The sequence below is a fragment of the Galleria mellonella genome, unplaced genomic scaffold (assembly GCF_026898425.1).
Source record: "Galleria mellonella isolate WM207_F2 unplaced genomic scaffold, CSIRO_AGI_GalMel_v1 utg99, whole genome shotgun sequence".
Taxonomy (NCBI): domain Eukaryota; kingdom Metazoa; phylum Arthropoda; class Insecta; order Lepidoptera; family Pyralidae; genus Galleria; species Galleria mellonella.
The window spans coordinates 2,355,541-2,380,208 of NW_026442184.1; the positions used below are offsets into that span (position 1 = coordinate 2,355,541).

General features: G+C 35.0%; 4 protein-coding genes across 5 annotated transcripts; 1 reads left to right on the forward strand and 3 right to left on the reverse strand.

Annotated features, from left to right (window-relative positions):
• Window positions 1–954: 954 nt before the first annotated feature.
• On the reverse strand, window positions 955–10,503 carry LOC113515826 (phosphotriesterase-related protein). Of its 2 annotated transcripts, none has more exons than XM_052902985.1 (7): window positions 10,395–10,503; window positions 5,782–5,810; window positions 4,793–5,047; window positions 3,387–3,644; window positions 2,603–2,767; window positions 2,182–2,399; window positions 955–1,374 (listed from the first exon to the last, which is right to left on the reverse strand). In XM_052902985.1, exons 2-7 carry the CDS (start codon window positions 5,807–5,809, stop codon window positions 1,234–1,236), a joined length of 1,065 nt encoding a protein of 354 aa, XP_052758945.1. In that variant the 5' UTR covers window position 5,810; window positions 10,395–10,503; the 3' UTR covers window positions 955–1,233. The 2 variants fall into 2 exon arrangements, with proteins under 2 accessions (XP_052758945.1, XP_052758944.1); XM_052902984.1 differs by lacking the exon at window positions 10,395–10,503 and adding an exon at window positions 5,914–6,164.
• Window positions 7,131–11,937, forward strand: LOC113520108 (dynein axonemal assembly factor 4-like). Its single transcript, XM_026905372.3, has 3 exons — window positions 7,131–8,100; window positions 9,179–9,378; window positions 10,850–11,937. The coding sequence occupies exons 1-3, from the start codon at window positions 7,224–7,226 to the stop codon at window positions 11,081–11,083; spliced, it is 1,311 nt and encodes a 436-aa protein (XP_026761173.2). The 5' UTR covers window positions 7,131–7,223; the 3' UTR covers window positions 11,084–11,937.
• A 235-nt stretch (window positions 11,938–12,172) lies between these two features.
• Window positions 12,173–15,640, reverse strand: LOC113520107 (uncharacterized). Its single transcript, XM_026905371.3, has 2 exons — window positions 15,458–15,640; window positions 12,173–14,321 (listed from the first exon to the last, which is right to left on the reverse strand). The coding sequence occupies exons 1-2, from the start codon at window positions 15,547–15,549 to the stop codon at window positions 12,245–12,247; spliced, it is 2,169 nt and encodes a 722-aa protein (XP_026761172.2). The 5' UTR covers window positions 15,550–15,640; the 3' UTR covers window positions 12,173–12,244.
• A 1,222-nt stretch (window positions 15,641–16,862) lies between these two features.
• LOC113523137 (beta-alanine transporter) lies at window positions 16,863–24,576 on the reverse strand. The gene is made up of 8 exons (XM_052902993.1): window positions 24,432–24,576; window positions 22,317–22,526; window positions 21,857–22,052; window positions 20,852–21,110; window positions 19,577–19,826; window positions 18,351–18,736; window positions 17,884–18,062; window positions 16,863–17,211 (listed from the first exon to the last, which is right to left on the reverse strand). Exons 2-8 carry the CDS (start codon window positions 22,517–22,519, stop codon window positions 16,903–16,905), a joined length of 1,782 nt encoding a protein of 593 aa, XP_052758953.1. The 5' UTR covers window positions 22,520–22,526; window positions 24,432–24,576; the 3' UTR covers window positions 16,863–16,902.
• Window positions 24,577–24,668: the final 92 nt, after the last annotated feature.

The following is a 24,668-nucleotide window of genomic DNA, read 5'->3' on the forward strand; positions in this document are numbered from 1 at the left end:
TTCGTTATAATAAATTGACAAGCAAAATAAAAAAATAATTACAATTTAAATTGTGACATTCGTTATAATAAATTGACAAGCAAAATAAGAAAATAATTACAATTTAAATTGTGACATTCGTTATAATAAATTGACAAGCAAAATAAAAAAATAATTACAATTTAAATTGTGACATTCGTTATAATAAATTGACAAGCAAAATAAGAAAATAATTACAATTTAAATTGTGACATTCGTTATAATAAATTGACAAGCAAAATAAAAAAATAATTACAATTTAAATTGTGACATTCGTTATAATAAATTGACAAGCAAAATAAGAAAATAATTACAATTTAAATTGTGACATTCGTTATAATAAATTGACAAGCAAAATAAAAAAATAATTACAATTTAAATTGTGACATTCGTTATAATAAATTGACAAGCAAAATAAAAAAATAATTACAATTTAAATTGTGACATTCGTTATAATAAATTGACAAGCAAAATAAGAAAATAATTACAATTTAAATTGTGACATTCGTTATAATAAATTGACAAGCAAAATAAGAAAATAATTACAATTTAAATTGTGACATTCGTTATAATAAATTGACAAGCAAAATAAAAAAATAATTACAATTTAAATTGTGACATTCGTTATAATAAATTGACAAGCAAAATAAGAAAATAATTACTAATTATAACAATTCAGTCAGTTCTGAAGTGCTTTTATTCTTAATCTATTTCTAAAATTAAAATTTCAAATTGATAGGAGTGTTATAGCGACATCTTTATTCTAAAGACCAATATGAACTGAACTTTCAATAGATTTAAATCAAAGTATTATGAACGTAAACCCTTATTCAGTAGAATTTCTTATAGACCTATTTTAGATATCTTTATTTAGATTTTTTTATCTTTTTCTTTTGCATTAATTTCTCAATATGAAAGACAGTAAACAGAACACTGTAATAGTTAAAATAGGTCTATAGGATGTCTAGGTATTTATTGTTTTTTTTTTTTTATTTTTATGACTAAGTTAATAATGGTTAGAAATGGTGCTTTTGCGAAATTATCCAAAGTTTAATTTTAAGAAGAAAGCTTTATTTCTTTTAAATTTATAAGTTTAGAAATTAGCGCTTCAGAATCGATACCATTACGGGCTTAATAAATTGAAGAGCAAGATAAGTAAAATTTGGGACATTAAAAAAATAGGTAAACAATATAAACTGTTGAACTGATAGTTAATCAGGGTGAGGGCATGGCTAGCCATTCCGCTGGATTTTTAACAGTGATAGTATTGACGACGTCCATAGAAAAGCCACGAGTCTTCATGCGCGGGAGCACGTTGATCAGTATGTGCTCGTAACCGTGCCCACCGTACGCCGTCTAAAATACAAAATATATCTCGAAGAATATCAAGAATAAATTATCATCGTTTAACATTACTAGTACCTGTTAAAACGTGATAGTAAGTTTGTTTCTTTATTTGTTTGTGTTTATAACATTTATATCTATAGAATGAAATGAAAAGATCGATTAATATGAACATAAAAAATATATGGCTATAAAAAATTGCTAAAGGTACAGGCCACTTTTAATGTCGGCCACGCGGATTATGATTCTTGGAAAAATTCTTTTTTTTTATGTCAAATCGTTTTATTATTTATTAATTTATAGAAATTTAAATATAGAATGATTGTTTAAGAACAGTCGTTCTATATTTAAACTACTCTTAAAGAGTAGCTAAGTAATGAATACATTTCTTATTTTACTTGAATCTATAAATTATTATTTATTACATGGACACTGCAAATTGCTGATGCTGCATCTAGACACACCAGAAAGTCCCACAAAAAAAATATTGTAATAAAGTATTCTTTGTTAGGGCATTAAAATGGAGAAAAGGAGGGTTTTTAATTAAAATAATTTAAATAGTATTGTTATCTGTATACATTGCCCGCCTGCGTTATCTGTATACATTGGCGGGGCATCAGTGTGGGATGATAGATGGAGCAGGTCAGTTAGTCCATAGTGACAAATTCACTAATGAATCAATCACGATGGTATCCAGGGGGCACCGCAAGGACGTCGACCTGTGAGGGTATATTGCTAATAATAGGGTTGCTAATTCCCATTACTAAAAATCCCCCCCAGAGGAGGGGCCTCTCACAGACTTGTTTAGAAAATACTCACCAATCTGTGTTTAGTATGTATGTCGTGAGACATCAATATCTTGTCCTCTCTTTTTTCATTGACCAGTAATTTTATTTTGTCCAGTCTCTGAGCATCTGATGGCATGTCGGTGCCTGCGTTAAGTTGATAGTAGGACACCTCGATACCAAACAAATCAAATTGACAGTAGGTGCCCAGTTCAGCGAACTCCAAAAGTTTTGCATCTTCCAACAGCGTTCCTGTTACAAATAGTTACGAATTTATTAAGTTTTGGCTCTGAAGGGTAGAAATTATGGAAGTTAAATTTTATTGTATTTTTTTTGCGGGTGATTACGGGCGGCGGTAGTCACTTATCATCAGGTGAGCCGCATGCTCGTTTAAGTCTTGTGTTATAAAAATAAATATGAATACTTACATTCATATCAGCGATTAAAAAACTTACGGTCTAAATGCGACATGACTGCTTTGTTAGCTTTCCCGCCAGCTTCCAAATACAGGCGTATAATCTCGAAGGGGGCTTCGACGACACGATGCGGGTGGAAACTGACTCCGCAGCCCATGTGCTCCTGCAGTTCACCAGTTGCTTGGATCGCTTTGCGTTCGGAATCTGTTTTTTTTGTTTTTTAATATTTTTTTATATTACAATTATATTAAACATGGCTTAAGATATAACTACATGAGACAGATAAAGGAAACACTAGGTGTCATGTCGTATAGGGAGATCAAGGATATGGCCTGGGATAGAACTGGCTGGAGGAAGATGCATGAATTGGTTGCACCGACAAAAGGAAACTCTTAAATGATAAAAAGATAACTGTTTTTATGCAACTTAGCGTGGCAATCAAACTTTCCATCACCACTTTCCATCAGATGGGCCGTCTAGTTTGTTTGCCATTCTAAGTTGCATAAACAAAGAGTAAAAGGCACTGAGTTACAAAAACGTTTTTTGACAATAGAATATTTAAATACTAATTGTTAATTGTTCAAGATTAGACATTATAGAAGTTTTAATAAAAGTTAAATTTTTCGCACTTGCAATATTAGAACCATAGACATAGACCGTTTAACCGCTAGAAGGTAAAACATTCAAAATTTTGTTAACGGCCAAGACTACACGCACCTTTGTATTTATTTTAATTTATTATAAAACTTGAGGCACGGACAAGTATTTTATTCTCGTCAAGAACTTCTCAGCTTCAAGCGCAAACATTAATAATAAAACAAACCTCTTAATGGCCATACACTTGCGATTTCACCTATAAATCCTGCTTTGATCGTGCTATTTTCATTACAACCCTTCGTTAGCTCATCCAGCATATGGTTGTACATTTCTTCTTTCCGTAAAAACTGTAGATTGCTCGGTAATGTGTCGGAAATGTAATATCCTGTTCCGGCTACAATTTTAACACCAGTTTCTTCGGAGACCGCTTTGTAAAATGTAACATTTCTATTAAGACCTTCCGTGGAATTCTCCACGATTGTCCCTTAAACACAAAGACGTTTATGGTATTTTAGGTTTGTATTAATGATCTAATGAATTAGAATTCAATACATTAGAATGTAATGATTGTCTAAAATTCTAAAAAGCAGGTATAAATTATTAAATCTTTATTTTACCATAAACAGGTGTCATGGGCATTACGTTCGTCCATGGTACTGTTCATGTCTATAGGCGACCGTTACCACTTTCCATCAGGTAGGCATTTAACTCGTTTGCGATTTTAAGTACGTATACTTATTAACAACAAGCTGCCTACCTGACGGAAAGTGGTAACCGTCGCCCATAGACATGAACAGTACCATGGACATAACAGAGTGTACTATTTCGCTCATGATACTACCCATGCGTTGCCATTTCTGAGGACTCAGGTGTTAATCTTCTGTACCCTGTAAATTCACTGCCACCCTTTAAACCGAAACACAACCATGTAAACACAACTACTTCACGGTAGAATCACGAAAGGTACAGAGGTGTCCAAGCAAACGACTTTTGTACAAAGTCTCCCTCTGGTAATCTAGGGCATCCGCTAGTGTATTAATAAATGTTGGAAAAGCAATCCACATATTGCATAATATGGCAACTTTATTAATATATGTTTGATGTATGTAGAGTGATGCTCTCTGGTTGTTGTCTGGTAATTGTAAGAAGAGAAATATGTCGCCTCTAATACATTGTATAACTTAAATATATTAATAAATATATAAATATGAATAGTGTGTCTAAATACCTTATACCGCGATTAATAAATTCTCTATTTGCGAAACAATATCACTGTTAAAAACATAAAGTTTAAACTGAAAGCTTATTTACTGTCCAACCTTGCTAAAACAGCAGGATATTAATGTAAATATTGACATTTGAGAACGAAATGTAAAGTATCACACACAAGCCCAAGAGGTTTAAGTGGTACTAAAAATCCAATTTTTTTATTATAAATAAAATTTTTGTATTTATGCATGCTAATTAAATTAATATATATATATATATATATATATATATATATATATATATATATATATATATATATATATATATATATATATATATATATATATATATATATATATATAACAATAAATACTCTGCTAAATTACTTCAAAATAATAATAACGTTATATATTTCAAACCTACCTCCTCCGGATATGTTAAATTTACGTACGTCATTTGTAACTGCTGTCTTTGCATATTTATCATTTAAATTTAAATTGTCGTAACTGCTGTAAGGGTATTGTTTCAGGTAACCCACATTTTCCAAACGGATATTATTTGTTTCGAAATATTCCTCTATGTTCGTTGGTGGTTTACGATAGAAATGCTGGAATTCCATCGCCATGTGTTCATGGGTCAGTGTAAATCCCAAGGTGTCTGGCCCAACGTCTCCCAGTACTGGAAAATAATAAATACCACCGCACATTTTTTTCTTTTTTTTTATACAACTTAGAAAACTTGGCAAACAAGCTGACGTGTGGAATTCTCCACGATTGTCCCTTAAACACAAAGACGTTTATGGTATTTTAGGTTTGTATTAATGATCTAATGAATTCTAATGTAATGATTGTCTAAAATTCTAAAAAGCAGGTATAAATTATTAAATCTTTATTTTACCATAAACAGGTGTCATGGGCATTACGTTCGTCCATGGTACTGTTCATGTCTATAGGCGACCGTTACCACTTTCCATCAGGTAGGCATTTAACTCGTTTGCCATTTTAAGTACGTATACTTATTAAAAACAAGCTGCCTACCTGATGGAAAGTGGTAACCGTCGCCTATAGACATGAGCAGTACCATGGACATAACAGAGTATACTGTTTCGCCCATGATACCCCCATGCGTTGCCATTCCTGACGACTCGGGTGTTATTCCTCTGTACCCTGTAAATTCACGCCATATCGCACCCTTCAAACCGAAACACAGCCATGAAAACACAACTGCTTCACGGTTGAAACACGAATGGGTCAGGGGTAGCCAAGCAATTGACTTTTGTACAGTCTCCTTCTGGTAAAAATGTATACATATGATAGACATCCATCCATCCATGGATATTTACTATCGTATTTATTAAATTATTAGAATAATATAAGTAATATTTATAGGAAATTAAATTTAAATAAGCTTACCTGTTCGTACAACACGTGTTTGCGCCATCCTGATTAAAAAACGAACGAATAATTAAACGATACGAATATAAATATTTAACTTACGAATATTTCTTGAAGATAATAACGTATGTAAAATAACTATCTATGTACCTATTTAGTAGAAGAGACGATTTTATCTCGTTTTACTTATATACTTATTGTATTTATTTATGAGTTACAAAACGTTCCCATAAACAGAAAGATTAAATTGTTTAACAGAAGCCAACGGATGTATAAACAAATAATTTTATATATTAAAATGTCCTAAATAATCCATTAGTTAATATAATTGTCGATAGAACTAGAAACTAATAACAATTTAGCACTTTATTAATCTCAGCGGAGAAGATGTACGCACGTCTTGTTCGCGTCAAAGAAACTTTACTACTAAATAATCAGATAAAACAATACTGAGACGAGATTGTGTAGCTATTTGTACATAATTATGTCATTACTGAGAGAGGGAGGGGATTGTTAATAATCGAGACTATCGAATGTCAATCAGTTTGACTTCCATGCGGCTCCCCCTGGAAACTGTCGTGATTATTTATTTTTAGTGTAATAATCACAATGGGCCAACTGACTACACTTGATTCTCATCTATCATCCATCATTCACACCACTAGGTTTTTTTTTTGATGAGTGAAAATGGAATGGTAACCCCGCCTGCGCTAACGGGATACGTTGGCGGAGCACCAGTAGAGGGTGATAGATGAGAATGAAAACAGGCCAGTTAGCCCATCATGATGATCATCAGGAATTAACCATGACAGTTTCCAGGGGGAACCGCGAGGAGGTCGACCTGGTTGGGTATATTACTAGCAATGGGATTCTAAGTCTCCATTACTAACAATCCCTTGCCTTCCCACACCACTAGGTAGCGTATACCGATAGCGTCATGAAGGGGGTGGACACGAGGGGGGAGAAGAGGGCATCATTCAATTTATATCCCTTAAAAAAATAAGGTTATTATCTCATTTTATAACAATTAATAATTTATTCATTTTAAACTTTTACGTAATGGTATATAAAAAATACATTCTCCATTAGTCGACTTTTGGGAAGTGAAATAAATTATAGATACTACGTCTTATACCGGGAAGTTATCATGTCACAAGCCGATATCATAGATTAAGTATAGTGCCTGCGGTCTTGCAGACTTATACGCACTTTTACCTTATACAGTCTATGCCTGCAGGTATACTGGAATTATTACCATGGCGACGCATATTGTTTGAAAATTGCTCATTATTAGTCACAAAATACTTTTTCTATTGTATTTTTTAGTTGATAAATTAAGTTTTGCGAGGTTAATCTACAAAATAAGGTTCATTATAAGTTATAAAATTAAAACTTTAATTTCTTAATTAATCTATATAGATATAACAATATAATATACGCTTAGAATATACGTAACAGCAATGCCTATATTAGTAAAAGATTTTACTTGGACACAAACAGCGAAGACTTTACACATAAGAGTACCAATTACGTCTGGAATTAAAGAAAATCTAGATATATTTACAACTGATTCTTATATAAAAATACATTTCAACCCATTCTTATTTGAAATCTTTCTATTACACAATATAGATAATGATAAAAGCAAATGTGTGGTGGAAAACAATCAGGTAATTTTAGATTTATTGAAAAAAGAAGAATGCGAATGGGAATGTCTGGAGAAAAACATAAACAAAGCAGAAAAAATGAAGACGAGACAAGAAATACACGAGAAGTGCCAGGAACGAGCAAAACAAATTGTTGAAGACAGAAACATTAAAAAGAGTCAACTAGACAGGTTCACAGTGCAACAGGCAATGGAAATAGATACGAAGCAGCACAATTTGATGGATTCTAGGAGAGATGATCAAAGGAAAAAAGCTATGGATGCTTTAGAGGAGTGGAGAATTAATACGGCAGAATCGGATACTAAAATTCAAAACAAATCATGTAATAAAAAATTGGAGAAAAATATGCCAGGTGTTAAAATAGTCGAGTTACCTTCATCAGAAGACGAATCTGACGATAAGAAGTTAAAGTCAAAAAACAATGCTGAAAGAAATATGGTAAAAAAAGTAGATTATACTCCAAAAAAACCTGTCAAAACTCCAGTGAGATCTGAATATGTTGAAAAGAAAAAAGAAGAAGTCGCTAGAAGAGTGTTACCTAAATTAAGAGAGACAGCAGAATTGGAAATTACGCATACTCCTCGAACGTTCCCCACCCCCAGCAGGGAATCTACAGCTAACGAAGAGGAAACTTGGCTGAAAAATATTACTCAAGCTCGAAGAGCTACAGGTAACAGTGATCAGAAGACTACGAAAACCTTTAGGAATTCAATAAAATGTTACTGTAATTGTGAATAATGAAACAGTTACGTGAATAATGGCGTGACAGAAACGGAGATGAACAGAAGAGAAAAACGTATTACGATAAATGACAATGATACAGAAGAAGCGCAAGTATTGGCTTGGGAGAGGGGGGACCTAAGGAGTGGAGCTTTCAGCGATAAATATATGTCTGAAAATACATTAGGGGCCAGGTCGCCATGGAAAAAATATTTAATACATTAGTGTATAGAGGAGTAGGGGTAAAAAGATGCTCAGTTATATTACGCTGTTGTTCAATCAATACGTAGATAACTAAGCTACATATATGTAAATAACTTAGATAAGACAAATTTAGGAACCGATACGTTCTTGATTGTCTCCTGTCTGTTAACTATGTAGTCAGGTATTTCATTTAAATGTCTAAATTATGCTAAGTTTTGGAGCTACAAGAGTAAAACTCTACAAAAAAAAAAAGACTCGTAGCAACGTCAATGAACGACGTGTCTACAAATCCGTTATTTATCTACATTAGATTAAAAATACCTATTTAAACTTAGAATGTGGAATCAGATAAACGCCTGATCCCACGTTCTAAATTAATACAAGTGAATTTTGATGGCAACAAACATTTTGATTCCTAAAGAAAAATATTATCATAAAGTTTATTATGAGACCAATATGGGTCTAAAGACTAATAGTTGCAAAAACAATGATCAAAATTGGTTCAGATTTGTTGACGTAATTATTGCTTTCTTATAGAAGTGATTTGTAAATTCTTACTTAAGTAGTATTTGATAACAAAGAAAAGTTACAAGCAAGTGATTAATTTTTTTTAGAAACATGCGAAAACTATTTTTACTTTTTTTAAATACTACTTTTCTCAAATATGACTTTTTCCAAAAATGGTACGTTTCCTTTCAGTTTTAGAAATTCAATGACAAAATACGCTTTTAGCACATTTTGTACTTCCAACAATTCCATCTATTGAAATCATTTTTTTTCCTACAAATACGGAAAAATAATCAGTCTGTTATTATTTTCCTTAGGTTTCGTGTCTGAAGATCTTCGCCCGGAGGAACAGGATCCTCAATGGTGTAAGGATAAGGGTGACCAGTTTTTTCGCGCGGGCAACTTTCTGGGTGCAATAAGCGCATACTCCCACGGCATCACACTGTCGGACAAACTCCCGAGCTTGTTCGCCAACAGAGCCGCCACACACTTCGCACTTGGCAACTTTAATAAATGTGTGAGTAACTTATATTGTTTACTTTGTTGTTTGTATCATATAATGTAAGTTTTCGCGACCTCGGTGGCGTAGTGGTGAGCACTTTGCATTATGTAATTGAGTACCCGAGTTTGATTCCCGATCGACTTTTCAGGATTGTCTCGGGTCTGAGTGTTCTCCGTTGTGCCCCCAGATGTTGGTTGCCTCATGACTCATAACACAGCTAGTTTGAGAATCAGGGGATTGGTAAAAAATAAGTAGAAATTAATCTCTTTGTAGTGGGAGGAAAGGGATTGTTAGTAATGGGGTCTAATAAACCCATTGCTAGCAATACACTCTATCAGATCGACCTCCACGTGGTTCTCCCTGGAAACCATCGTGAACAATTTTTGTTGAATTCGTCACGATGGGCTAACTGGCTTGCTTCATTCTCACCTGTCATCCCTCACTGGTGCCCCGCCAGCATATCAATAACGCGGGCGGGGTTATCATTCCATTTTCACCCGTTAAAAAAAATCTCTTTGTAGACGTGTACGAACCGGTGTCGTTAAAGCTGTGCCTCTACCAGGCAATGACGAGGAGATGACTGTAGGGTTTGACTAAGTAGCTTTAGGTCACATTTCGTTTGCACAACTGAACAGGATTAGATTTTGAAGCGGTCATCACCCTGAGCTATATAGCAGGCAGCTGGTCTCAACCAGCGAGACACTACACATTGTGCGGGTGGTGGACCATGGCTGCACCGCACGACCTTAGACAGTGGAACACACAACCTCTGAGTTCTGAGTAGTCTGAACAGTCACCTTCAACCACCTCTTGCAGCGATCCCTGCCCTTATAACAGAACGACGAGCTCGTTGGCAATGCTACATTGAGATCCTGGACATTCTCAACGAGGACCAGGTTGCTTTTGACATGGTTGAGTCAGAAGGCTGATACTACTTGGAGTTTTATTAAACTCCTTTTAGCTAACATAGATTACATTGGAGGACTTAATGCTGAATGTATTTACAGTATTAGAAATCAGACAAAACTTACGGTGTTAATCCCAGGAACGAAAAACACAGTTATAAATTTTGGGTCGCCTTCGCGTCGGGGAAAAACATGAAAATAATGCTCCGTCATCCCGTAGACAACAGCCTCTTTGTGTCATCTGTCAAACCCACAGATGCACAATCTACTATACTTTTTGAGTCTGTGGCAAGATCTTATGCACGTATTAGACGAGTATGAATTGTTGAGAGAAGAAAAAGGAATTGCGACGATTTATGACAACCGACAAAGCAAATATGCAATAAATAAGCAAGTATGCTAAGATGTAACCCACTTTAGCATGTCATTACTGTTATTTCTATGCCTAATTCTGTAATCACCACGCTGTTTTTTATAACTATAGGCGACATTTGCCTTATACCAGGTGGGCGATAAGGCTGATTGTCATTATTTACAAAAAAAAAAAATACCCATATGCATATTTAATATTTCTACTTCAGTTGACAGATTGCTCGACAGCTTTGGACTTAATGAGGCCAGCATGCGAGGGTAACCGCCGGAGTCGAGCGAAATGCATCGCTCGCAGAGCTGCTGCACTCGTCCGTTTGGGACACCTCAGCAAAGCTATTGACGAGATGAAGGCGGCCACTAAACTCTTGCCAGAAGACGAGAATATTAAGAAAGACCTGTACGATATGGAAAGAGCTTGGGAACAGAATCCAGATTCGGACTAACGATTATACTTAATTTAAAATATCTCTTTCTCTTTTATGTGAATCTAACATTATGTGAATTTTAATTATATAATTGTTATAGTAGTAAGTATTATATATTAATGTAATAAATTACTTCCAACATAATAGTGTGTCGTAATGGAATCATAACTTTTTTTTTATACAACTTAGAATGGCAAACAAGCTGACGGCCCACCAGATGGAAAGTGGTAACCGTCGTCTATAGACATGAGTAGTACCATGGACATAACAGAGTATACTGTTATACATTTATATTATACTGTCGCCCATGATACCACCCATGTGTTGCCATTCCTGAGGACTCAGGTGTTATTCCTCTGTACCCAGTAAATTCACGCCATATCCCACCCTTCAAACCGAAACACAGCCATGCAAACACAACTGCTTCACGGTTGAAACACGAATGGGACAAAGGTACCCAAGCAATCGACTTTTGTACAAAGGTTACAACCATTTATTAGAACAATCTCGAGCCATCTTTTATTAGAGGGAGACGCAGCTTGATCTCTGTCCCACTCGCATTTCTGTCCTGAAGCAACTGTACTTACAAGGGATGGTAGGCGAGAATTAAAAGGCAGGTCTGTTAACTCGTCGTGATTAATACACCTAATTCCAGGTGTAAAGGCAGGTTTATTAGCACGATCACTCAGGTTGTGGAATGAGCTCCCTGCCGAGGTTTTACCAAGAGACTACAGCATGGGATTCTTCAAAAGAGGGGTAAAGAGATTTCTTCAGGGTCGGCAACGCACGCGTAATACCTCTGGTATTGCAGGTGTTCACAGGTTGGCTACGGTAACCACTTACCATCAGGTGGGCCGTATGCTTGTTTGCCACCTCAGTGGTATAAAAAAGTCGTGATTAATACATTAGGATTTAGCATGGTAGTTTCCAGGGGGGACCACGTGAAGGTCGACCTGATAGGGCATACGAGTATTGCTATCAATACCATACGGTGATGGCGACATCTCTATATAGATAATTTAAATATCTATGATTATACCACACTCTGTCCAGAGACTATATATGTACATCTAGGATATAATTAAGATTTATCTATATAAATAACAATCAATTGGTAACCAAATATAATTATAATAATAGGAATCAAATTACAATACATATGCGACTAATAGTCTAGTTTTATTCCTCTACAATTATTTTAGACAATCCCAGGTTGTTCAACAATGCATGTGGAGACGGGTCCCGTCCTCGGAACCGTCTGAATACTTCACTGGGATGACAACTGCCTCCATGTGCCAAGAATGTGTCCCTATACCGTTTCCCAACAGTGACTATATCTTGCTCTCCTTGTCTAGCTTCTTCAAATGCGCTATAAATATCAGCTGCAATCATTCTCGACCAGAGATGACAGTAATACGCTGCTCCCCACTCCTCTGATATTACTTTCGAGAAGGACAAAGGATGTGAATCGTATTTATCAAACGGTAAAACATTGTATTTTGGCCACAACTCCCTTACAAGGTCTCTCCAGAATGTTTTCTTTGAATGCATCTCCAAATCTAATCTTGATAAGTACAGCTCCCTACATAATTCATAACCTGACATATGTCTTCGGACATTTTGAAGATTTTTCATTATATCGTCTGGTAATGGCTCATCAGATCTGTAATGGCTGCTAATCTCTTGTATCGTGTGAGGATCATAGAGCCAGTGCGTCATGACATGCCCGCAAACTTCCGCTGCATCCCATTCCACATTGGACAGACCGGCAACTTCAGAATAGTTTGCTTTAGTAAGTAAATGACGCAACGCATGCCCAAATCTCCGGAAAAGCACGCTAACTTCATTAAACGACAGCAATGACTGATTTTTTCCATCGGGAGCTTGGAAATTAAATATTAATGCCGAAAGTGGTGTAGTTGACGTGGTTTTACACTTGTTACGAACTGAGATATGCCAGCCTGCGTCGTCATATACACGTATTTTTTCATTCTGGCGGGCGTATGGGTCTAAATAGAAACCGGCTACGGGTAAATTACTTGAGTCGTCGTAAACGTCGTAAAATTTGACATCTTTATGCCACGTATGGACACCAGATCGTTCGATAATTTTTATATTAAATAATTTACTACAAAGATTGAAAAGGTTACTGATAACTCTAGGAAGTGGGAAGTATTCACGGATTTTATCTTCATCGAAATTGTAAAGGGACCATTTTTGTTTCCTCTGCCAATATGGTATATCCCAATGTTCCAGTTTAACATCGAAACCACGCTCATGAGCAAATCTTTGTAACAATTCAATTTCTACTTCTTGCATCGGTAGGGCGGTTTCAAGAAAACTGTCCAACATATTGTAAACATTTTCTATGGATCCTGCCATTTTGGTTTCCATACTCATATCAACGAAATTGTCGAAACCTAGTATTGTAGCTTGCTCCTGTCGGAAGTTGCGTATTTTCTCTAAGTTCGAGCTTGTTTCCAATTCTTTGTTGATATAATTTGAACATTTTTGGACATTGGCTTGCCATGCATTCCAACGTAAACTCCTGTCTGGGCAATACTGCATGAAAGGTTCATAAATGTGTGGCTGCAGCGTGACCTGCCAAGGGCCTTTATTTGGATCATTATTTCCAGCCATAGATTTAATAAGACTTTCAGGAAACTCCCTTAACACATCAGGATTTGTTATTGTATTCGTAAAAAGCTTGTTAGCAGCATTGACTTTTTCACGGAAAATTTGCTTTTCTTTTTGTAGTGATCCCAGTACATTGTTAAGTCTCTCCCTTTTGATACCTTTTATGTCCAATCCATTTAGTTTACCTTCCAGTATATACTTATCCAGAAGTCTTTGTTCTTCATCTGTTAGTTTTTTTAATCGATTTTTCTCATCAACTGCAGCCTGGTAAATGGGTATACTGTTAAATTTTGAGGATCTAGCTTTGTGAGCTCTTTCATGTATTTGAATATATGACTTTGTGGGCATCAGCGAGCTATTGCCAAGGTACAGTGCCTTTGCCATGCCCCATGTTAATTCTAACTGGCTGTCTAGCTTTTCAAGAGGTTGGAATATTTCAATGAAAGCATTTTTGCAGTTTTGAGTGAATTGTTCTATTTGTTTGACTCCACTTTCGTATTCCATGCTCTGTTTACTAATAGCAGCTATGCATTTTTCAATTGTAATATCATTAAACTCTGGTAGACCATTGTCGGACAATAAAATATTTTTGTCTGCATCTTCACCTATTTCTGGAATTCTGTAATAATAACAAGTATATATAGTTTAAGTATGATTTAAATTTTCAACTAACTCTCTTGTGATGGAAAAGACAAATTGAAAAGACACTTCAATGTTTTATTAACTATAGCTACTTGAAGACATGAGAATGTATAGGAAATAAAAGAGAAATTTAATATTTTTGACCATTAGCTATATCATATCCTACACTAATATAATAAATGTAAAAGTGATGAATTTGTTTGTGCTTGGTGCTTTCACATCTAAACCACTTAATCGATTATGATGAATTTTGACAAAGAGATAGATGGGACCCTGGAGTCGGTTATAAGCTACTTTTCTCCCGGGCAGTGAATATATTGTAGTCACACAGACATAGTAAAAGCTAATACTTAATAAAATAGGATCCTAAAGTGAAAACATGGAATGGCAGTCCTATTTAAGAAGTACTATTCTAATATATTATATTTGTATATGCATTGTTGTATGGTGTAATCAGCAGGCGAGATTTTAACAGTTTTAATTATAGAAGAACAAACAAATCGAGTGACATTTTTGGAATTAATATCAACCTAATTATCATAACAAAGACTTTGTCACATGTATTTCACTGAATGAATTGAAAATGCAGCAAATGGGCATATTTTAAACATATTCCAGGTAATGTGACTATTTCCTACATACTAATTACAATTTTACAAATGATTTTGATTTTTCAATGCTTTTAGTGGTCTGTCACTCACACCATGCTATAACGGACAGAGTGTACAGACCCTATAAAAAGGTTAAAGGTTGGAATTAATATTTAAATAATATAAAAAGTCATTATTTTTGTTCATTTTTCTTCTTACTTTTTCTGTACTACGTAATGGATATGGGTTTGATTGTTATTTAGATATTTTACCATGGATAGTTTTTATATATAAATTGCATCCGTGCGAAGCCGGGCCGAGTTGGTGGTATAATATGGTAGCTCTATTGTTCCACCATATTACGCTGAATTCAGCGTGGTGTTTTTTTTATGTAAATATAATATTGTTATTTCACAATTACAAAATAATAGTAACATTTAATAACAATAATAGTTTTACAACGATTAGTGGATATATTTAAGCGTGGTATTAAAATGTACAAAATCAATAGTGTTATACTCACAGGACTAGGTAACCCGCGTTGCGTTTGTTCTGGTAAAGCTGTCGTTTAACATGTCTGACAATTATGTTGGATCGAAAAAATGATAAAGCCATTCTTTTATTTGTTCGTATTTAATAATTTGCTGGTTATTTATTTCATAATAGGTACTAAATGCCGAACATATGATACTGACATACCAAAATGTCTCAAGACATTGACAACTGACACTTGATAGGTTGACAGTAGATTTTTTTATATTTCACTAACCTGGAAAAAAGGTATTTGCCGAGCCTTCACCTCCGTATAGTCTTATATTTCTTGAATTAAATTATATTTATTCTATGTAGGTAATATCGGTTTAATAAAACGTATAATGATAATTTAAAATTGTATTAAGCAAAAGCAAAGCCAAAATAATTATTTGATTTACAAACGTGCATGGTGTTAATCTGTCATGTATGAGCTTTTTAGTGATAATGTATTTTTGATATAGAACCTTCAAATAAATAGGCATAATGCTGTGTTAACATTATAAATTTATTAAGAAAGAGTAATTTTTTGTAATTGAGTTTTTTGTGGGTTCTTCTCACAAGACAAAAATATTCCAAACCTATAAGAAAATTTATAAATTAACTGATTGAGTTGAACGAGCCATTTGAATAAAGATGATTTGAATTCCTTAACGTATATAATATCCTAATAACTGCCGTTTTTTTTTATTTATTATGGAAGAAACTTATGATTTAGGTATTAGTAACAAGAAATTATTTTTTAAATCAAATTGTGTCGGCATATAAATATATAAATTTTATACTGGAGATGTTTGATTGATTGGGAGGGTTTATGAAATAATTTAGCTTATTAATACTATATAGTTGTTAATAGTTGTACGTAATTGTTTATTTTCATATTTAAAAAAGAAATTGAACGTCCCCTTGTGGATAATAAAATTTATTTTGAATATTTTTTTAATGATAAAAATATCGTTGATCCTGTTTGATTTTATAATAGTCAATAAATAAATAGGCACAAAGTAACATATTGAGGGATTTTATAATTCGGTTTTATTTACAAGAAAAAAAAAATGGGCCGTAGTAAAAAATTAAGTGATATAAATAATTAAGTGGTATTTATAAACAAAATCCAGCTGGACAGTCCCGGCACAGAATAAGCCGCCCCTTCCTTTACCGTGAGTGTCGTAAGAGGCGATTAAGAAAATTTAATGATTAAGGTATGGGCAGCAGTGACTAAAGTCTAACTGTGGTTGGCAACCTGCCAAACGTGGCAATTACTGGCAAAACTCCACTTATGGGGAAGGCTTATGTTCAGCAGTGGAAAGTTAACGGTTAATACGATGATATGATGAGCTATAAATCTGAGTAAATAAGGTAAGTGAATATTTAAGCGAAACATAGTAAAATACTCATTAGATTTATTAAAATATTTACTTAAATAAAGTGAACATTTTACTTTTCAATTATCGCAGTAACATTTTCCAACAGAGGAACGTTGACCATTCGACACGTGCATGAGGCGTTACAAGAATTACAGATCTGTTGATCGAGTGTATCTTTTAATTTCAGGTCATTGCCCTGCTTAGTTTCTTTGACTGGTGGACTGCAGCAAAAGTCAGTGTCAAGACCCATTTTCTCGCCGTCTTCCAAAGTTTGGGGGAGATGCTGGTTTAAAGTCTCTGGTAGAAGTAAGCTAGCTATACCGCCAGCGACCAATAAAGCTCCCATTATAATAAGTGGTAGAACCATAATGTCTGCTCCCTGAAATTTTTAAAACTGTTTTTATAATCTTTGAATTAAGTATTTTATTGTACACTAGCTGTGCCTGCGACTTTGTCTGTATGATAGTTCAAATTCAATAATACTTGGAATAGATACCCCACAGATCTATTTCTATCCATTGATACACTCCGCTACAAGGAAGTCTCGGGATCGGTCCTTGTAGTAATTTATGAGATAGGTCTACATTAAACAATAGACAAGTTAACGCTGATGGTTTTTGTAAAAATTAAAATTGGACCCACCTGGAAGAAAACCTCGTCGATTGTAAAAAGAAATGTGAGGCCAAAGGGAGACTTTGTACAAAAGTCGATTGCTTGAGTACCTCTGTCGCATTCGTGTTTCTACCGTGAAGCAGTTGTGTTTGCATGGCTGTGTTTCGGTTTGAAGGGTGGGATATGGCGTAAATTTACAGGGTACAGAGGAATAACATCTGAGTCCTCAGGAATGGCAACGCATTGGGGGGTATCATGAGCGAAACTTTGTTATGTCCATGGTACGGCTCATGTCTATAGGTGATGGTTACCACTTTCCATCAGGTGGACCGTCAGCTTGTTGGCCATTCTAAGTTGTATAAAAAAAAATCAGATGAATCGAGAAACTTCTTTAGAAAGTAGATTAATTAATAAAAAATAATTTTCAGTAGGAACTTACTAAATAATTGACGAGTGGTATAAAAATGGGCCCCAACATGCCGAGGACGGAGCTGAGGCTCATCCCGAGTCCCCTGACCACGGTTGGGTATAGTTCTGACGCCATCAACGGTAGTACCACAAATGAAGACGATATGCCCATCTTGCCAACGCAGTACAGTGCCAGGGTGACGTTAGTTTCTGAAAATGTTCTGATTACAGTGATTTGATACGATACGACGAATTTATGACGAAATTATGATAGAACGTAAAATAGACGAAAGAAGGGGAAAGGGGAAACCAAAACATTGTTACATCGGGCAAATTAAAAAAAAAACAATTAATGTCGGTCGTATCAAGAGGTAAAGAGATTGGCTGAAAATTGTGGTCTTTGGCAAGAGCTGCACTGCCAAAAATGCAGTTCTTAAATTCATTATTATGAATAGTGATATTCATACAAAGAATTATGGGCACTATAAAATATCTTACCATGTTGAACCAAGAATGTGGTCAAACAAGCAACACCGCCTACTACCATGCTCATACAAAGAGTCCACCTCCTGCCTAATCTCTCCATCGAAGGCCACAGGAACAAGTAGGTGGGCAACTCGACAACGCCAGCTAGGAAGAAGTTCAAGACTTCATCACCCCCAAGTACTGGAGCATAGTACGAGAGGCCAACGTAGACACTGGTGTTCGTGAACCAGATGAAGGTTATGATGATTGTTTTCTTCCTCAAATTAGGCGTCCGAAACAGATCAAGAATGCCATATTTACGTAACTTCTCTTTCTCTATGTCCTGTTTCAGCTTGTCAGATTCGTATTTACGTCGAAGATGGACCATGTAGTTGGCTGGCAAGGATTTTCCGTTAATTCTAAAAATAAAATAAGTACATAAACGAAGATACCTATGTCATAAAAAACCAATCAACGAAAATTTGGAGGCAAGACTTAGAATATCAAGGGCGTGACCGAGAATACGAAGGTACAAATTAAAATTTTCTGATCAGAGCCAATTTAGATTATATTTTTTTTCATTGGGCTGATGGATAATAAATAGAATTTTATAAAATAACAGGCACACGGTAGTGTCAAGGATGTCAGCCAAGAGTTTATGTTCCTATATTGTACATGTATTAGTTAGGTATATAGTGGAGCTATACAATATTCATATTATTGAATAATAAATATTGTAAGTCACATTGTATTGTGTTGTGGAACGCGCTTATGAAGAAGAGTTACTGTCGAGTACGAAACCAATCGCGTATCTTCGAATTTAAAAAGTAAGTAAATGCGACATAAATAATTACAGTAGGCATATTGTCATTCTATCGTAATCACCTTTGTGTGTTCTACTGCTTGTGTTCTGAGAAATTGTTTGAAATGATGCCTATAGCCACCTTTTATGATCGCACCGTTTGCTATCGACAGGGAATTCATCCTTACATGCTTGAACCTAAATGGTCATGTACAGTGCGGCTCCCTGCCGAGGTTTTCCCTAGAGACTAGAGTATGGAGATGATCCTAGTCTTGCAGGCTAGTTTTATGCTTCCTAGTTTTATGCTTGTTTGCTGTAAAAATCTACAAGCTACAAAAGCAATTATTCCTTTCAAGTAACATTCCCTATTCTGGTTAAAATCACAATCGCCCGACCAATTTTGTTAAATTTAGCAATTTTAGGATCGATAAAAATTCGTTAGAGGAAGTAATTTAACCTTGCCATGTTCTTCAATATTATTTCAGCTTCCTCGAATCTGCCTCTTGCCAGTAACCACCTGGGACTCTCAGGCATCGCCCAAATATAAAGAAAGAAACAAACAAATGGCAAAGTGGTGGCTAACGCGAGATGTCGCCAATCTCTCACAAAGTATACCACTCCAGACAATAGTATCAAGCCCATGGAATACGCAATATTGGATAAAATAGTGCACAGAGTCCGGCAGCGTGGTCCCACTAGTTCTATCGCTGTAACATAACAAAAATATGGACAGTTTTAATATTAAGTTAACAGGTCGAGAAGCCTAATTGCACATCTGGATATAGTTTAATTTTGTAAAAAAAAATCAAAGAAATAAGTCATTATCATATCAGCCTTTAACTGTCCACTGCTGAACATAGATCTCCGATCGATGACGATGAGGAGGGAGAGGGGGGGGGGGGAGTGCCAGTTGTTGCGGGGATAGCAACCGCAGTTACGCTTTTGGTTATGTTTTAAGAGGGACGCTATTGCCCTCATCTCTTCCAAATCTATCTAAAATCCCAAAGAAACAAATGAAAAATATAAAAAAGACATGCTTCGTTCGTGATAGTTACCAAAAAGGACATGTTATCTATAAGAAAAATTTAACAAAAAATTAATAAGTAAATTAGTACTCAGAGACATTAATTGCCGGTTGCCGTTGTGATAATTAAAGCATTCGGAATGTTCACATTCCATGCTTTGCCATATTGTAATGTGCTCGACAAATTTTCTGATAATTATGAGAATCACAAAAATTTTGTCACTTAGATTTAAAAAGAAATGATCTTAAAAACATAAAATGTATAATAATGCCAAGTCTTGTAAAGTAGTTCTTTCACTACATAAAGTTGTGAGATCTCACGTAAAACCAAGACGGTTATTTTAGTTGGACACTTATTGAACAATTTTGTTCAAATTGTCATCTAATCAATTACATATAGACATTTATTCTTTTCTATAATCTAGAATCTATCTTTTCTAGAATCTCTAAGAATCTTTATTTCTATAATAATTACAACGAATTGGCAACTGCACGGTACTATCGGTAGTAAAATCTACTGTTTCGATTATTAAGTAGAAGTCTAAAATGTGCATTTTATTATTAGAATAAGGTGCCGTGTAAGGGGGTTAAAAGTGCTGTGTTGTGATGCTGCGAGAAAAGGATGGTACGGCCGTGCTTAGCTTGGCGGAGGCACTGGCATGCCCTCTGATCTTTTCTTAGTTTTTCATTAGATGGTTCCTTACTTACCTAAAACATATGGTGTGGCCATGATAGCGGGAACAGTAAATCCAACTCCAACTCTGTAAATGGTCCATACCACATAGTTTTGCGCGAATGCAGTGGCTACGCCAAACACGCATTCTATTAAGAGGTAGATGAAGAAAGATGGCTTCCTTCCTATTGTATCTTGGAGGTAGCCAAAGATATAATTGCCTACAATTCCACCGACAGCGAGGAGAACCAAGCCAAATGTTGGATAAAAATCTTTACTGCAGACTAAGTTCCACTGGAAATGAAATATCAATGGGTTACGCAGAAACATAACTATTAATAATTTCTTTTTATAGCTCAAAAGGATTTATGGTATGTATATGGTAAGAGATAGGAATTAATGCAATTATTATAGGTGTTCAGAAATGGTTACGCGAGAAGGGTAGCGTGTGCGTCAAAGTCTATTTTGTGATGTTTCTTTATGTCTATATGTTATAATTTTCCATCAGGTATAATTGTTTTCCGTTTAATTTAAAGTCACAAAAAAAAAAACTGCATGGTACTAGTCATGGGTAATACAGATACCGAACCGATATCTATATATTGGGCTCTTGGGTATTATAGTTTGTACAATATTAATTTTATAAATTATGCTAAGTATTAGTAGTATCCAAGCTTAGATTATGTAGATAGTGTTTCTCCAAACAAATGCTTCGAGAAAAGCGGGTCAACTTTTTCATACAATTTTGCGTGATAAATAGTCGAGTGTTTCCTTTATAACTTCTATATTTATTTTGTTTTATAATTTTTGCAACTTTTTAATGCGTAAAAACTCATTTTATTTATTAAATAAAATAAATATAGATACATCAAGATACATTATGCGCGTATCTATATAGAACATTAATAAAAAAAACGAATCAATTAATTTGACAATTAGCCGACAAAAAGTTGATCCGTTTTTGAGACTCGATGCTCTATTTATGTAATCTAAACATCCAAAATATATATTTAAAAATTATTTTCTGTTATATTACTCACTTCAGAGACGATTGTGTTTTTGTAAATACTCTTGTCGTAACTCCAGCCATTTTTGCACGACGTTGTATCCTTTGGTGTTACTTTTGTAGCTGCCTCAGTAGGACTCTCGTGATTTCTTAAAATATCGCTGTAATTCAGCTTGTACATGCTACATTCAGAATATTGCGTGTTTCCATTTCTAAGTTCCATTGGTATACTGTAAAATGTGTAAATTGAATAATAAATTGTGTTCTGACAGTAATTCCAAACGGAATAGGTCTTTTTCGTCGACTCCAAAAAGATGGATGTTTTCAATTCGCTTGTATTTTTCATGTTTTTCTTTTCTGGAAAATTCTTTTTTATCTGAAAATATATACTTACATATCCTCACCATTGATGCCCCGCCAGTGTATACCGATAGCGCAGATGTTATGCAGGGGTTATGGTTTCATTATCACCTTTTAAAAATATATAGTCCTACCTTAAATTCTTCACTAATCCCAAATCCGAAATATGGTCCAATTCTGGAACTCGGCACCAGTGTTCGACATTAGCTGACATAAACAGTTGCGCGTACGCGTGAAAGCCACAGGGTATCACGGCTGGTAGGAGTATCAGGTAAATCACTAGTTTCTGGTATCGACCGAAGCCGCCAACGTCTTCTAGGATAGCGTCGAAGTCCATTTCGGTCCTGATAATCAATTTATTTTAAATCATCATTTCTTTACTGACTATCTTTTGCCTGCGGATTCGTCTGCGTGTCCAGGATATGATCACTGAGCGGGACAAAACTTATTATATTATATTATAACTTATTCGTGTACCAAATTTTATTCAAATTCATTCAGGCATTTAAGAGTGATGGAACAACAAACACATAAACATCCGAAAATCTTTACAAACCTACATATTCATAAATTAATATCAATTGGATAATAGCACTACTAGTCAGTAAGGATCGTCAGGACAAAAATTATTCACAAGTACATAACAACACTTTTAGATTATATAGATAGAGCATCAAGCCACGGAGTGAAACGGGTCAACTTTTTGTTAGCTAATTAATTGACTCTTTTTTTTTTATTAGTGTTTTATTAGTGTTTACGCACACATTGTACCTTGACGTATCTATATTTAATGATTTTATAAATAAAATGAGTTTTTGCGCATTAAAAAGATATAAATATAGAAGTTATAAAGGAATCACTCGTAACTATTTATCACGCAAAATTGTTTGAAAAAGTGGACTCGCTTTTCTAGAGGCATTCGTATGGAGACATTCCCTCTATATAATCTAGGACAACATTATATTAGGCAGTATTATTAATATTAGGTAATAATAGGCAAAATTATAGCCGCGTGGTCCCGACATAGAATGGGCCACCCTTTCCTTTCCTGTAGGTGTCGAAAGAAGTGACTAAGATAACTTTACGGACCAGGGATGGGCAGCAGCATCTCTCTTAAAACATTACTAAAGCCTAACTGCGGTTGTCAACCTGCTTGTCAAGAATGGCAACTACTGGCAAACTCTTTCAATGGCAAACGCAATTCCAGTAGGGAAACCTACGTTTAGTAGTGAATAGGTAACGATTGGTATGAATCGACAAAATTATAAACAATACTGCAATACCTTATTTCTATGTAAGGCATTTTATTTTTTATATAAGGCAACTTTTTGTATTTTATATTAATCATAACATCTTTGATGATTTGTGCACCCGAAACATGGTCCTACAAGATTGCCTGTATGCAAAAACTTCAAGTTGCTCAGCGGGCTTTGGAGAGGGCTATGCTTGGACTCTCTTTGCGCGATAGAACCCGAAACGAGGATATCCGCAAAAGAACCAAAATAACTGACACAGCTTGAAGGATTAATAAGCTAAAGTGGCAAATGGGCTGGTCACATAGTTCGAACCGACAATCGATGGGGATGAAAGCTTCTTGAGTGGCGATCTCGTATGAGTAAACGCAGTATAGGACGATCCCCTCATTAGATTGAGTGACGACCTGAAATGCATTTCTGAGTCAATGGATGCAGGTGGCTCAGGTTTGTTCTTTATGGTAGTCTATGAGGGAGGCTTATGTCTAGCAGCGGACGGATAATGGCTGAAATGATAATGAGGATGAGAGTATCTTTTATCTCAAAATTTAGCTAGAAGTAATTAAATATACCTAAACTTTTAATCTAGCACATTGTTGAGGCTGGAAGAGATCTGTTTAAGAGATAAGCCCACCCTTGTTAACAAGTTTTTTTTATGGGTGAAAATGGTATGGTAACCCCGCCTGCGCTAACGGGATACGCTGGCGGAGCACCAGTGAAGGGTGATAGATGAGAATGAAAACAGGCCAGTTAGCCCATCATGATGAATTTAACAGGAATTAACCATGATAGTTTCCAGAGGGAACCGCGAGGAGGTCGACCTGGTTAGGTATATTGCTAGCAATGGGATTCTCAGTCTCCATTACTAACAATCCCTTTCCCCCCTTGCTAACAAGTTGTTAAACTAATCGCTGTATGTTTTTTTTTCAAGTGCAATATAGAATATATAATTATGTTAATTATAATTGTTTTTTTTTTGAGGGAAAATAGACTTACCTCGTTAGTTACATCAAAAACTTTTTTATTAACTTTTTTAATACTTCAATTTGAATAGACAAATAATTTATTTATTTATTTATGTATTGTTGACCACCGAACAGTACCGCGTGTTACTGTGTACTGATAAATTTACAAACAATAAATCAACTGCGTATACTTGTTGGACCCTTAATGCTGGACAATGTAACATATAGGGTGATTAATTTTAGTTCGATCTTTTGTTTTTTTTTATAC